This window comes from Malaya genurostris, chromosome 2 (genome assembly GCF_030247185.1).
Source record: "Malaya genurostris strain Urasoe2022 chromosome 2, Malgen_1.1, whole genome shotgun sequence".
Classification (NCBI taxonomy): Eukaryota; Metazoa; Arthropoda; class Insecta; order Diptera; family Culicidae; genus Malaya; species Malaya genurostris.
Window position 1 is genome coordinate 61,046,411 of NC_080571.1, and position 16,389 is coordinate 61,062,799.

At 37.6% G+C, this 16,389-nt stretch overlaps 1 protein-coding gene across 2 annotated transcripts in view; it reads right to left on the bottom strand.

Annotated features, from left to right (window-relative positions):
* Positions 1-233: 233 nt before the first annotated feature.
* LOC131432812 (protein takeout-like) overlaps positions 234-16,389 on the bottom strand; it is a 66,527-nt gene continuing 50,371 nt past the window's right edge. For both annotated transcript variants that reach the window (XM_058599339.1, XM_058599340.1), the window contains exons 3-5: positions 1,213-1,587; positions 996-1,145; positions 234-925 (exon numbers count right to left, since the gene is read on the bottom strand). In XM_058599339.1, coding sequence (XP_058455322.1) covers positions 771-925; positions 996-1,145; positions 1,213-1,587 — 680 coding nt within the window. In that variant the 3' untranslated portion in view covers positions 234-770. The remainder of the gene's footprint in view (positions 926-995; positions 1,146-1,212; positions 1,588-16,389) is intronic.

Below are 16,389 nucleotides of genomic sequence, written 5' to 3' on the forward strand. Positions count from 1 at the left end.
ATCGACGAGGGCAACTGATTGCAAAAATAAGTAATTTATGTTCAAAAATTTGTTAGTTCCACGGTACGTGACGACGAAGTCGCCGTGTGAATTATTGTTATAGAAATTAACTCGTGATTATGATAACAAATCGCTCGCGGTGTTTTAATATGTTTGTTTTTAATAAAATGATGTAATATTGGCAATTGTTGCATAGTCCATTTCGGATGGTTCCAAGGTCAGCACAACGTTGCTCGCTTTCGATCCTTTATTTATAAACATTTCTACAAATTGACCACAACTATCGAGAATTTTTACAATTACACGGTACAATACTTTATTCGTATTTACAATTACATGCATCTTACACTCTAGACGATCATTACTCGCGTTCTGACTTTTTGTACGTTTCTGTTTCTTTGTTTTCGCACCAGTCAAACTCTCGTTTTCATCGCAGAGAGATTCCTGAAATCGAAAAACGCAGATTTGCAATACTTACAAAAAAGATCTTCACAATAGCACTACACTTTCAATAAATAATAACTTGTGCTAGCTTGGCCCTTTCTAGGTTGTTGAAATTCGATGACTCTTCCCTTTCATCATCCTTAGATCCTCTGAAAATTGCCCTATTGTGGTCGAAAGATCAAGTCTTACAAACTAACATATCACTTAGCGGCTAGGTAGAAGCGCTTATCACTATACTGTGACTGCATTTGCACACATACATACGCACGCACACACATCCGATGACCACCGGTTTTCCAACGAAAACCAAAAGTAGATCCGTGTCTCTAGTCGTCCAACAGCCACAGCCGCATTGGGATGTTACTGAAAGCGTCGTTCAGGAACTTGCGGAACAGTTTGGCGATACTCTGAGAGGCAGCCGGTCTCATCTCCTGGACCAGCTCGTTAGCGTTTTGGTTCAGGAATTGATTGATGGCCTCTCCTGAAAGATGAAATTAGCAGTTTTTTTTAAAATCTTCAACATGTCCAACGAAAATTCGAATTTCGCTTACCTAGAACATTCTGAGTGTTGACATGATCCTTGACCTTGAAGCGTGCATTCTTCATCGTGAAATCAACAACCATCTTTTCGATGCTCATGAATGTTTCGCCGTCACGTTCAACCGGTTTGCCGTAGATTTTGGCGATGGCACTGATGTCGGCTGAAGTTAGGAAATAAAAACCATTTAGTTAACTGATTATTTTTTTTTTTGTTGAAATTAAACTCACTGAATTCGGTCCAGAATTCACCATTAGAGCGAACGGGCAGTAGCAGTACATTGCCGATGATTTCATACTTTCCGCGGGTCTCAACTCTGGGAATTCCCAGGCTCATATCGATCCGCAGTTTTTTCACGTCACTGCGCACATCCTTGATGGTGTAGTTTCCGGCTCCACTGGCAACGATGTCGGTAAACAGGGCCTTGATGCGCACCGCTCCGGCATTGTTTTCCATGGCCAGTTCTTCGATTCGCAGCGGTTCCAGCGGGGGTGTACGTAGCTCGGCCAATCCAGCCGCGATGTACGGGCGGATGTGGTTGAACGAGTTCTTGATGCACTTGTTGATTTCCGGATCATTCCGTCGGCACGGCAACACATACGGTGCTGTCAAAGGGCGAGAGAGAGAGATAAACAACGTGATCAGTGCTGGGTGTAGCGTGTTGCCTAATCAAAGGCGATTATCGTGATGTGGGTTATTATGGTAAGTTGAATTCGATTTACAGACAGGAGAATGTGTAATTTTAGATATGGTAACCACATTTAAAAACATCACAGTTGCACATGATTGGAACCTCCTTAATCATGCGATACTGAGAAATATTTCATTGACATTGCATTTCATTGACTACGACAATGTGATTAGATCTTCAGCCATTCTTGTTGGCGAGCTGATATTTTGAACACATGGCGATCAATTTCTCCGCTGTTTCTCCTAATATGATCGAATAATGTTCCGATTTCCGGAAGGTTTTTGCAAAGTTGAATATGCTAAAGTTCTCATATAAGTACTGTAATGCATTGGACTATTTCTACGGCCAGATTTATTTTATTTTATACATTATCATTATTTTAGAAGGAAGGGAAAACCCGCTGTAGCTGAGATTTTTGTTCTCCTTCTCCAGCAGGCATAAAACCTTCTCATCTTTATATCAACAGATAACATTTGTCCAAATGAAACATAACGAAATCTTAAATTACCCTTATTTAAACTACAAAGCTAACTAACAACTATTGATATCGTCTAATTATCTAAATAAAACTAGCGGGAAAAATTTCGGAGAAAACGGGTTTTAATGGCGTTACGAGATAAATTTAAATCAAATTCATCAGAGTAAGTATTGAATACACGGCACCTACTCGAAAACGGTTCATTAAAGCCATAGTTAGTTCTAGCACGAGGAATTCTGAGAAAGGGATTAAACCGAAAATTACGCTGATGAATGTCAAAACTTAGCTGTTGTAGGAGATCTGCACAATCAATTCGAGATTGGATGATTCAGATGATTGGTCCGCGACGAAAACAGCCTTCAGTGTATCACGGCGGACAGATAGCAAATCGAGGTGTAAGAGGGTACATCGATTTTCGTAACTTGGAAGATTCAATGGATTTCTCCAGGGCAGGTGACGCAAAGCAAAAAGAATGAACTTGCGCTGGACAGTTTCAATGCGCAGCTTATCAGTTTGGTAATATGGTGCCCAAACAACAACAGTATACTCCAGTGTAGAGCGAACTAGAGCGCAATATAACGATTTCAGGCAGTATATGTTATTGAAATTTTTTGAGATGCAAAAGATGAAACATAGCATCTTGAATGCCCTAGAGACGGTAAATTCTATGTGATCTTTGAAACTAAGTTTTGAATCCAATTACACTCCTTAGATCCTTAATTGATGTCTCCCGTTTTAGTACAGCTTGCGAAATAGTGTAATCATACGTGATCGTGGTTCGTTTACGAGAGAAGGAGATAACGGAGCATTTAGAGGCGCTCAGGACCATTCTGTTGACGTTGCACCAGTTAGAAAATACATCCAACTGTGACTGCAAGAAATTGGAGTCTTTCAGATCTTTGATGAGATAAAACAGCTTGAAATCGTCGGCGATAGCTTCATACATTGCAGTGCGAAATTCAGATCATTTAGATATAGCAGAAATATGAATGGTCCTAGATGGCTTCCCTGAGGAACGCAGTCGAATGCAGCAGCTTGATGTTGCGCTTGCATAGATCGAATGATACATGATGTATATAACAAGATTTGTAGACGTAGACCATTTAGGCATGAAACCGTGAGTATCAAATATGTAACTAAAGCAGTTGTGAGTTATGAAGTCCAGGATTATTATTTCAAATAGTTTTTAAACTGAACATAATGCAGCAATTCCTCGATAGTTTGTAATAAGGGATTTATCGCTTTTCTTATAAACGGGAAAAACCGTAAGAGTTTTTCCAAGATTCGGGAAAAAATCCAAGCTGGAGAGATATGTTGAACAGTTTTGTCAAAGGTACAAGAAGACCTCTTCAGCATTTTTTCAACACTAATGACGGAATACTATCAAAGCCGGAACATAATGATGATTTCAGTTTCAAAAATTGTTAACGTCAGCAGTCGTAATCGTAGGCAGAGATGTCTATCTCCTCTGTGTGACGAAGAGCAAGCAAAATTTCTCCCCTCGCACTGACAACTTCAACGAGAGCTCTTCTCTTTCACATTTATACACCACTGTTGTGTAAGTGTGCACGCATCATGAGTGCGTTTGTTTATTTCCTTTTACCTCTTCCACTGAATCGCACCAAAGTGCTAGAGCATTAGCTAATAAATTCTCTGAGGAGGATGCAGATACTTTCACAGAGGTGTACACGCTGGTGAGCACTCTGCTGTATGGTTTTCGTAGATGAAGCATGGACACGCAAAATCAGCAAAATAAAACAATTTATCGTAAAATTTTCGGTTTTCCTTGCAAATTTTTCATAGCAAGGCCAGATCTACTCTCTATTAATTGAAGTTCACAGAAGTGTTCGCTCACAATCACGCGCCAGTGGTCACTTGGGTGTATTTAGACGAGAGCGCGTGTGAGCGATTCATGCGAAGAGAATGTGTTTCACTCGCGCCAGCTGCTTTAACCACAAGCACACACTCAAATGCTGTCTATTCGACACTGAGAAGAAGTGCGCTTTCCTCTTTGTGCGGTGCTTCGTTTTTTTCATCCTCGGTGTGGCAAAAATCTGACTCTAGCGTGTATAAATCTGGTTAAATGCCATCTCTGATCGTAGGATGAGGACCAAACGATGAACGGAGTGGAACATTGCTGGTGGCCAAGAGAATATCCAGTGTAGACAAAGTTTCTTTGGAATAAACACTGCTAAAGTAGCAGCGGAATAGGTCACAAACACCAGAAGGGCTCGAAGCATCCAGTTCACCAAAAAACATATGAGTTGGTAATCCCGATTCATTCATCTGATCGTTGACACAGTTCCAGATTTGTAAGTCTAACATTAATTTAAATTAAAAATTGAAATTGATCAGATAATTTGCAAATATAACAAAAATGAATGTAAATAACAACAAAAAATTTTATTTGCTATAAATAAGGAGAACAATTTTTACAAAGGACCCTTAAATTATGCATACCACTACTGTTCAACTGCAATTTCTATTGAAAATGCAACCGGTGAGAGTTATACTTAATTGAATGACAAAAACGTATATTCATCGAATTCGAAATTATTTTTGTAAATGATTCGATTTATGCACTTGTACACTTTTCTACTTCCTTGATTAATTTTTTTAATTATAAGAATAAGGACTATTCAGTTCAGGTTTATTTTTAAACTAATCAGGTATAAACCGAAAACTGCCATCCAAAATTCGGCGATAAGGCTCGCAAAATTCCCACCACATGAAATGAACGAATCATCGCACAAAGCGTATCGTTCAAAACCGACACATAGAAATACGGAATATATTCAGTGATTGAACACAGTGAGCTTAAGATACGTTTTGTATGCTTATAAAACATGCACTAACAACGGTCATTTGGTCATTCAATTTATAACCAAAATGCTCTCATAATTGATTTTCTCGCGAAATTGTTAATTCTTTAGTATAGGCCAAAATCTTTGACATGATGACAATACTTTAACTAGCATCATTTTATAAAAGAACTAATTAATATTTAAATCTGTTTTATATCATAAATTTTATACCAAGAACCATAGATGGAAGTTGTTTCGAATAAATCAAAAGGTTGTGCTAATGCGTACCTCTATTTACATACATGTAAACTGATGCGATGAATGATGAATTCTATTATGTAAACTGATGCGACTTGGTGCATCACACAAGTTCGTTTAATGGTTGAGTTCCTATTTGTGTGGTAGAGTCCTACGTGTACAATTGGGAACCTCAGTTTCATCCCCGTTTCCGAATAAATCAGGAGTTTCGCAAGGCGGTAATATGGGTCTCCTTTTGTTCGCACTGTTTTTCAACGATGCCGCTTGCTGCTTGGATGCAAGCTGATCTACGCCGACGCTTTGAAGCTGTACTTAGTAATTCGTAATTATGAGGACTGCGTCCATCTTCAAGAACTGCTAGATGAATTTGTCGCATGGTGTCGACGAAACCATCTTGTTATCAGCATTGCCAAATGCCAAGTAATTACATTTCACCGAATACTTCGTCCATTAATCTTCGACTACAAAATTGATGGAGAAACACTTACAAGAGTTGACCGTGTTAACGACCTTGGTGTTCTATTGGATGCAAAACTCGCATTTAATCAGCATCGTTCTGCTTTAGTATCTAAGGCAACGAAACAACTCGAATTCGTAGCTAAAATGAGCAGAGATTTCAAAGATCCACATTGTTTAAAAGCGTTATACTGTTCCTTAGTGCGACCTTTGCTGGAAAATGCACGTTTGGTATGGAGTCCATATCAACTCGTTAGGAACTTGTGGATTAAGCGTGTTAAGAAAAGATTTATTCGGCTTGCGCTAAGAGATCTTCCCTGGCGAAATCCCTTGGATCTGCCACCGTACCCTGATCGATGTCGCCTGTTAGGTCTTGACACCCTGGAACGACGAAGAAAGATTCAACAAGCTGCGTTTGTGGCGAAGATTATCAACGGCGAAATCGACTCTCCAAAGATTCTGTCTCTCATCGACTACCGGGTTTCACAACGAACTCTACGATCAACAGGTTTGCTACAACGAAGATTCCATCGGACATCGTTCGGAGCCAACGAAACTATTGTAGCGTGTGTTCGAATTTTCTCCCTAGTTGAAAATTTATTCGATTTTGGTGGATCATCGCATAAGTTTGTTCAGAAAGTGTCGCAATCCTCGATTTTATAACTTGACCTTATATTCATTAAGACTTTTATTGTCAAATGGAACAAGCAAACAAATAATCAAATAAATAAACAAATACACCGGGCAGAGTTATTACTCGTGAAGCAGTTTATGTATGATTGGATATCATTAATTTATAGTTTTAGGGTCCCTAAAATCCAAGTGGCAGCTTCTGGTTTGTGGATATTCTCCCAAATTGCGATATAATTTGTATTTTCGAGACGGGTTTTACGGGTCATATTAATTTCTAACTTATAGTCAAAAATGCTGAAGAATCTTCCTATAAATGATTCTATGAATGAATTTAAGCATTGCATTTGTGAAGTCAACGTTAGAACTCAGCAAGTGAAGCATTGAAAGTTTGAAAAATTCACACAATCAATCAACTAGTACGTACGATTATCGATATTCGGAAGTGTGGAAAAAGCGTGTCAGTTTTATTCGTATTTACGTCATCCAGTTATGTCTCTGACATTACCAACCCGTCTTTTTTCTACCAACCAAATTTTTTCATTAAGAGTTTCCTGATAAACTTAGTTCCAGCTTGGGTTTTCCAACAAAAAGTGTCATTCTTAAGATTTCAGCAATCAAATTCTCATAAATGCAGATTCTAGATTGAAGATGGAAAAATTAAAATTCAGGATGAATGAAGATCGTGCTTTGGAAAGAAAAGATACTATTAAATGGAGATGTTTAAAGTTATTGAAGAAGAAGAGATATATGTTCGTTCTATTAATCTTTTTTCTTTGTTAATTTCTGAAATTGTTCTGAGGCAAGTCCTGGAAATTATAACCGTCCAACCGCTCACCAATTTCGCGACACCTATGAAAGAGCCTAACGAGTCGTCGTCCTTTCGTCAAATAGGCGAAGCATTACTGATTCTTTTCATTCCATATTATTTATTCTTTTCTGTGAGCGATGTAGAAGTATGTGGTCCCGTTTACAAGAAATAATCGTCATTTATTAGTGTATCGTATTATCCTTGAAAGTACGAAGTAATCCGAGTAAACCTTCATGGCGGTTCCATAGTTTGATTGATCACCAATTTCGTTTTGTATCAGAGAATCGATCTTCGATTACAAAACATTGCGAACTATACAGATTCCAATCAAATTCAATTACTCGGAATGTTTTTATACTGCAATCGAAAGCCAATCTAATGTACGAAACGGTTCAGATCAGGCACGTACCCAGAGGGGGGGCCCAAGGGGCCCTGTCCCCTCCCGAAATCGGAGTAAAGTAATTTTCATTTTAGAATTTTTAATCACTATTTCCGGAATCAAGAACAGAAACCATTTTTTGGCCATCATCCCGCTTCTTTCAGCAATCGTTTTTTTTTTCGAAACTCGAAAGTCGGTTTTAAACAGTGATTACAGTCAATGTTAAAATTAAAGGAAATGGTACTAGATGGCCAGAAAATGCCTTGAAGATTAGTATTGAGCAAAATAATCATAGTTTTAGCAAGATTCTGCGAATGAAAAAGATGTCCTGCCGCTGGATGTCGCACTTGCATACTCAGGATTAAAACAATAACACGAGCATACTTCGGAAGCATATTCACCTATGCTGATGGTGTCAGTTAGTTGATACTGATGAAGTCTAGATAAATTATTATACACAAGAGAACAGAATGATTAACCGACAATAGACTGAAATCAGCAAGAGTGCTCCGAAGCGAACTAGGTAAGCTAAATTGGTCGGTTTTTTGGGTTTGTCTCGGTATACTTTTCGTGGACTACCTCGAACAAAGAAAAACACCTTCGGTTTTTCAAGATACACAAGAGCAGAGTGTGACTTTCATTTTGGAGTTCTGACCGCTTCTTCCGGACCTGTTCCGAAACCGGATGCCGGATTCGGTTAAAATAGCATAAAAGTCAATGAATCCGTAAGTCCTTTCATTAGAATCCATTTCTACATTTTTGCAAATCGTCCTAGTCATCTCTGAGAAATTTATGTGAGTTCCATTTTGGAGTTTTTGATCGCTACAAAGAAGATTTTTCTGTTGTTGCATCGTCACTACAATGACGAATTTAAATTTTTATACTCATCACCCTGTATAACCAGACCAGAGATGCAACGTAGATATATTAAATATTTTCAGGCAGGGTTAAAGAAGTCTGTAAACTCGAAAAAAGTCAGCGGACTCCAAGTTTTCTTAAAAGAATGATGTAAGGATTTGGTATAGTGAACAAAAAAAAAAAGACCGCGGCAATTTCAAAAGTCTGCGGTAGGGTTCATATTTTTACAAACGTCTACAAAAAACGTGATTTTCAAAAGCTAACAAAAAAGTCTGCAAGAGAAACATGTCTGCAGCTTGTTTTATAAATCTGCTGATTTACAAACAAATCTGCAGGTCTGGCATCTCTGATCCAGATACGTAAGATGACTCGATGAAAATAAATAGAATCATGTGGGATTGTAAGGCACTTCATTTGAATATAAATTTATTAAAATCTGCTCGACCATCTGTTCGAAAAATAATCAACAAATTTTGCAAACTAGAAGAGCTTGAATAGTTTCAAAATATTTGCTCCTTTCTACATCGTGAACACATAAGAACATCCTTTTTACATAAGAACACACCCTTAAAATTGAAGGTCTTTATACTCATAGCTCAGTTTTTCCGGAACCAGAAGTCGAAGCCGAACTATGGGACTATTTGATAAAAGAAATGTAAAAAAACGATTCCTTTCCTTTGACACATATAACTTCTTGCTTCAATCCCTCATTGTCCGATTTAAAATATGTGAGTACATATTTACTTAAATTTATAATTACTTGCACTCAAAAAATATCTTCTTTGTGGGCCCCTCCCGAAATGAAATCCTGGGTACAAGCCTGGTTCAGATCATTCGTAGAGAGTATTTAAACTTATGTCTCGTTGTTTGTCAATTAAACGGATGTTTTTCTGGGCCACCTATTTTCTATTAAAATAATCCTCTTAGATATTCTGACTTTTTACACAATTGAATTGTCATTTTAAGTTTCACTGACACAGAACACGCTGCTCTACTATTTTTCGACTAGCTTACCATTTAGTTGAAATATCAAGTTTATGATGGGACATTCAATGGTGCTTGAGAATTATGGGAATATTTTTAGTTATTCTAATTTCATTATTTACGACTTTCTTCACGTTGCGTTTTCAGTTTGTTATTGTACAACGACGGTTCATATTGAAACCGCCAAGTGGTGTAGTAGTTCTAAAATTCTGGCTAAGTGATTTTTATCGGATTTGTTCATTTTGAGTAATTCATCGTAGCAGATGAATAACGTAAGAAACTAATAATCTCGATAATGGGTACATTTTTTTTCCAAAAATTATAAAAATAATAAGTACTACAAGAATAATAATTATTAAATATAATTATTATAATACCATGATTTGGAAATCAGAACTTAACAAATTCCTAACATTGTTGATTTCCTTTTCATTCAAATTCTCTAACGGTTTTAGTGTTACAGCTATTTTAAGAGAGCAACTTAGGCTGTTCCTAAAAAATCAGATATTTTGCTCTAGCTTTTTTTTTTTATTTTTAACGTATTTGGTATCTTTGAACTTCCTTTAGAGTTTGTTGAAACCACTTTATTCATGAGTTCAAAAACAGGTTATTTTTAACAGCGATATCTAAGATTGGGGCAAACGATAAAAAATTCCGTTTCTTGCATTTGATAGAAAATACTTTCGAGAAAGTTTATAATAGAAATGGTGGAGGAGATATTTTTTAAAATTTTTTAAATTGTGTTCAAACATTGGGTTTTTTCCGTAGAGAAATGCTCTATAATGTAAGGCATAGATTAGCTATATATGAAAATAAGGTATTTTTGTCTTCTAAAGCAATCGTTGATTACGTTAAAAGCAATCATTTAACCCTCCAGATGCACTGAACGATAGAATTTACTCGAATGCGAATTGATTTGTTCCGACTTTTTTGCACTTCCTCAGTGTACACTGTTTGTTTTTCTACAGTTTTGCCGAAGGATGCAATCCTCTATCTCAACACATCCGGAAAATAATTGTTGGCACCTTAATACGATATGCATATTTTTGGTTTATTTTTTACTGATCGTTTGTTATAAAGACATCATAGCTCAAAAGTATAAGGCTAAGTCCCCCTAAATTGTGAATCCAGACCACTGTGCAATGTTGAAAATGCTTGAAATGAGTGTTCATCGGCAGCAGCCAGAGATGCCAGATCTGCAGATTTGTCTGTAAATCTGCAGATATCGTACATAGAGCTGCAGACATTTTTTGTTGTGCAGACTTTCGCAGACATTTGAAAATCGAGTTGTTCGCAGACTTTCGTCCAAATTTACAGACTTTTGAAATTGCCGCCACCTTTTTTTTATTTTTTTCTCGCCAACTCACTTTAGCGTATCATACTTTATAAAGAAATTGCTGCCAGCTTACTGACGTTTGCAACCCTAGCATCTCTGGTAGCAGTACTTATCCAAATAAACAGGAAACACAAACAGTAAAAATCCCAATCAGAATAAAATGTTGTGAACAGAAAATAATGTTTGATTTGAATACAGCTAAGTATCGTCAGTAGTTGAAATACGAAATAATCATGACAACATAAAAATTTGAGGAATTTTTTTCACTAATTTCTAGTGGGGATATTTGAGCAAATAACTAAATTGCATCGTAAGCCAACAATAGTACAATAAAGTACTCATTAATAATTCCCTACCGAGAATGCAAACACAAATGTTACGCCATCGCGCACACCGCATGGGTCTGCATTCAATGCGCTTACCAAAAACAAAAAAAAAACATTGTCCACCGTGGGCAGTATGGTTATAGTTTATTAACACCTTGGCAATTCCACTGCCTACTAGGAGGGTCATCACTGCCAAGTGCTTTGTTGTTTCTCTGTCAGGGTCACTCCGAACGGTTGGATGTCATTGAAAAACAATATTTGGAGTTCGCACCATACTGGAAGAAGGCGCGGATCGTGCACCGACCCACACGGCTTACTAACAGAACCGTCGTTGCGTCGTTGGGTGACAGTAGTTTGTTATTTGGGTGGACAGAAAGAAAAACGTCAATAATGAATGGCGCGTGCAAGCTTGCAGTTTGTAGAAATAAGCAAGGGTAACGACGCATGCTAGGAGGCCATGAGCTTGTCCGTCCCGATCTGTTTCGGAGCTTCGAACGGAATAGATTAGAAAATAGTGCGAACTTAATTTGAGCCATTAGTAATGAGCTTACATAATTTTCCACGTTATTTTTTTGCCTCGTGCATGTTGCTCTGCTACGTCACTTAGCATTTCAACATAAGCTGCTAAGCAGACCTATAGCTAATTCAACTTGATAAACACTTTAAATTGCATTGAAGCACAGTATCTTTGCTGACTACGTCCAGAATAAACGACCATAATAATAAGACACTAAAATGATGACCGGAAACAGAAAGTGCGCGAGCTGTTGGGCAAAATAGTGCAGATGAGAAAGATATCCTGCCGCTGGATCCCACACATACTTATTTATGACTAAAAAAACGAACGCAAGCGCACTTAGAGTACATGGTTGGCTGGATCCATTATAATACGTCAGAGAACAAAATGATTACTCGACAATGGATTGAAGTCGTGCTTCAAAGCGGCACGTGTGCCTGGAAGGAAGCCTCAATGAGTCGGAAAGGTCATGATGCCGGTTTTCTGGGATTGTCATAGTATACTTTTGGAGGAATACCTCAATGCAAGTATTAACGTACATTAATGGAGCGATTGAAGACCGAAATCGCTGTGAAAAGGCCTTACATGAAGCACATGAGCATCGCTACCATAGTTAAAATCAACGGTTTAGAGTTCCAATTACTTGCCCAACTACTTTGTTCATTTGATATGACCTCCTCGTACTATTATCTGTTCCCAAACCTCAAATCATCTCTGAGAAATCGATGTGAGTTTCATTTTGGAATTCTAGACCGCTAATTCCAGAACCTAATGCCGAAACCTGTACAACCAAACTAAGTTTGTATTGCCATCAACTAATATGACTTACAAATTCAAAAGATGTTTTCCGTTCCCACGAATCAAAGTAAGGGATCTCGGAATACTTCTCAAAATCACTCACAACTCTTGTGGATTTTTGTGATCTAGAAATGATCATTTAGAAAGTCTTAGACATGTGCGACTAAAATGGCATCACAGTAAACGTTAAGAAATGTAATACAATAAGTCACAAACTTTATTTAAACACTTATTAATGATTATTCCAGGGGAAAAGATTAAAGTTTCTGTTAAAAACGTCGCTAAAAGGCGCACAGTAACATTAACATTATTATTTTTATCTGAGGGCCCCTCCCAAAAGGAAATCTTGGGTACGGGCCGGATTCTGGAATACGCTTCTGTCGTTAGCAAATCGACATCCAACGCATATAAGCTATTCAGCATAAATTTAATCGCTTCGCTCTTTATAGTCTTCTTGAAGGGATCCCTACATCATTCCAAGCTATGAGAAACGTTGCAAACTGATCGATCTCGATCTGTTATCCATTCGCTGAGATCTTTTCAGGGAAATTCTTGTGTTAGATCAGTTACAATCTCGAATTGATCGCCTTGAATTGTTACGCAAACTGATTTCAGATATCGATTCTCGAGATTTAAATCCGCTCGCACAAAATACGGCTATAACGAACCTTTCACCAGCAGGATGTGAATGAACCTTCCTCCGCTCAATCGATGTTCTCGTGTATTCGATTTTCACCTATCACGTAACACGATAAAAAGTTTATTCTTACATTCAATTTCAAGTAGTTTTTCCGGATCTTTGTATCCGAAACGTGACTCGAACCCGAATCCGTTTATGGTATGGTATGGTCGAGTTCGGGTTCAGAAACAAAATGTTTACCGAGTTCGGATCAGGTATGGGTGACGATTTTTTTCATTTTTAACGGGTACGGGTCGGGTTCGGATTCAATAAATAGGTTGGGATTAGGGTATTCGAACTCGGCCGCCAAAGTTTTTTCGGGTGCGGGTGGAAATTTTTTGCTCGGGGTCGGGATTTGTTTTTAATTTTTGATGGGGTACGGGTCGGGTTTAAAAAATTGTTTACCCGAACATCTCTACGAGCTACCCGACGAGTTTTCCCAGCTAGGGGGGATTTCCTGTGGACCCACACGGACAGGAGGATGCGACCTAGATCGATAAGTACCAACGTCACCTGACTAAGCTCTAACCCAAAGGCCGACCAGCACAGGTGCAAGGCAAGATCCCTCAGAATTGATCACCGCGACGCAAATGTGCCTCAGAAAAATAAAAAAAAATACTCAAAATTAAACAACAATTACATCTCATGCATTATTTCAATCTGTCGATATAAAAGGTATTATGCCTGCTTGAGAGAGAGAGAGAGAGAGAGAAATAGATTGTGGATTTGAGCTCCAGCGGACTTTTATCAGCTCCCAACAAAATGAATGATAGTGAATAATCTCCCATCTGGAAAGTATTACTTTCACGAAAAGACAAAAACATTTTTTTTTAATTTAAAGAAGAAGTTTATTGGGGTTGCCACGTTGTTGTCGTGAGTTGCGTCCCATTGCACAGTGGTTTGAATCGATAAAAATGTGAACTTATGCCGTTTTTGTTTTTAGCGCTGCACCGGTGTAGTGTAGCATTGTTTATATTCGCTCCAATTTGGGTGTAATCAAAGCATCCTTTTCTTCCCTACACCGGTGTAGTGCCACCGTTAAAAATGAAAATGCCATTTATTCTGTAGATTCTCTTACTAATTGTTCATGGCCAGTCACGTACCCAGAGGGGGGGCCCAAGGGGCCCGGGCCTCTCCCGAAATCAAAAATAGATATATAATTATTTAGAAGGTCTCAGACAATAATGTAATACAATAACAGTTCCAGTGGAAAAGTTTAAAGTGTGTGTTAAAAGCACTCGTAAAAGGCACACCGAGAATTAGCTACATAAGCAATCTTCAGTAACATTATTTTTTTATCTTTTGGCCCCTCCCGAAACGAAATCCTGGGTACGGGCCTGTCATGGCCTACTTTGACAAAACATAATCGTATCTTTCTTCCTGAAGAGATACAAAAACGGTTTCTATTACAATGCTCTAGAACTATTGAAAATAATTTACTTTGTCGAAAATACCAAAAGTCTAGGTCAGCTAGGTTAAGGATATATAAAGCGTTTTTAATGGCAACCCTCTTGAAACCAGTTTTTAAACCATAACTTGTTCCGAGTTATTTTTTATGCACACTTTGCTTAAAATTAGAATAGAAAATAGAAAATCCCATATTTTTGTTGAAGGTAGTGCATAGGTTTACAACATTTTACCTTTTGTATCTAAGATAAAACCTTGCACCAAAGCGAAATATGCACCTTAATGCATCTCACTTCTGCTACAATTATAGGAAATGTATGTACTTTCTCAATTTTTTTTATCATATATTCGTTATTGAAATTTTTCCGTTTTTAAAATATGTGTTGAACTTTTGATGATTTTCAATAATGAAAAAAAAAACTTTGAAAATGTCTAATAAAAGTTTCATCCAGTTCCACTTAGATTTTTTTGTTTATAGTATTGTTCATTGTCTAAAATTAAACAATATGAAAATCGCAATGATTTGCTAAAGTCACGCGTTCAAGCATGAGCTTGTTCATGCGTGTTCACACGCGTCTCGACTGGTAGTCGCTGGTTTCAGTCCCTCTCGCGGCCTGTCGTATAGATTTACACGCTTGTACATATTTATCCAATCTTTGGTGCTTCTGGCTGGAAATAGGTTAAAAATATCTTTCATATAGTTGCATACTAACGTAAGTTACTTATTTAAATATTATCTACAGCTTTGTAGTAGATACTCAAGTAATAAAGGTAGATTTTAAAAAGATAAATGCAAAAATGCTTGAAATGTTCATGTCTTCAAAACAAATTTTTCAATTCGAAATTGGTACTATCCCCTTAATGAAAATTTAGGCGCAACTTCCAAAAAAGCGTTAGATAATCTAGTGATACTTCTCCGAATATACCTAACCTCTAAAAATCAGAGAAAGTCAGTACAGACTTTTGACCGTCTTCTTGCCTTTCTCATATAGAAAGGATATGTAATCATTGTGAAAACTGACTTTTTTTAATTGACGAAATGAGTTAATGTCTGTGTGTGTGTGTGTTCGTACGTGTGCATGCGTGTATGTATGTAACAAAAATATGCACTTAGATTCAAATGAAAGGTTTTATGGTCCCATAGCCTGCTATTGAATATCATCTCGATCCGACTTCCGGTTCTGGAGATACAGGGTGATATGCACAAAAAAATGGAAAAAATATGTACTCACTTTTCTCAAATATAGCTGAATCGATTCTCACAAACTTAAATTTAAATGAAAGGTCTTACGGTCCTATAGCCTGTTATTGATTTTTTTTGGATCCGACTTCCGATTCCGGAGTTACAGGGTAATATATGAAAACTAGAGAAAAAATGTCCACTCAATTTTCTTGGAAACGGCTTAACCGATTTCCACAAACTAAGAAATTTCAATTGAAAGATCTTACAGTTTCCTAAAAATTTCTAGAATATTTTATACAGATCCGACTTTCGGTTTCGGAACAAAAGTGTGATTAGTGAAAAATTTTCAATTTCATGAGCATTTTTTCAAAAACAGGTGCAGAACGCATATCACTTTGAAAAATTCGTTTAGTTTGCTATCAAAGCTTGTGGGCATATAACCTTAATTCGGAACTACTGGTCCCCCCGTTTTCCTGTTCCGGAAGCACTGAAAGTAGTGAAGAAAAACGGCAAAAGTAGAACTCACTTCGGTTTCTCAGCGAAGCTTGAACCTATTTTCACAAATTTAACGGTCACGGTCTCAAAAGCTACTGTGAAATTTAATCCGGATCTGACCTCCGGTTCCGCAGTTACAGATCGATGAGTGTCAAAGCTTTCAAATCGCCATATAGAATGACAATTTGTACAACACCGGCACGTGCAACGTGGAAGCAGGAAACACAAAACGAACGATGCGTGCTTTGTTCTATTTCGTACACGCTATGAAGAAAACGAAATGGTTACGGATGTCTGTTACTGGTGTGTGATATTGC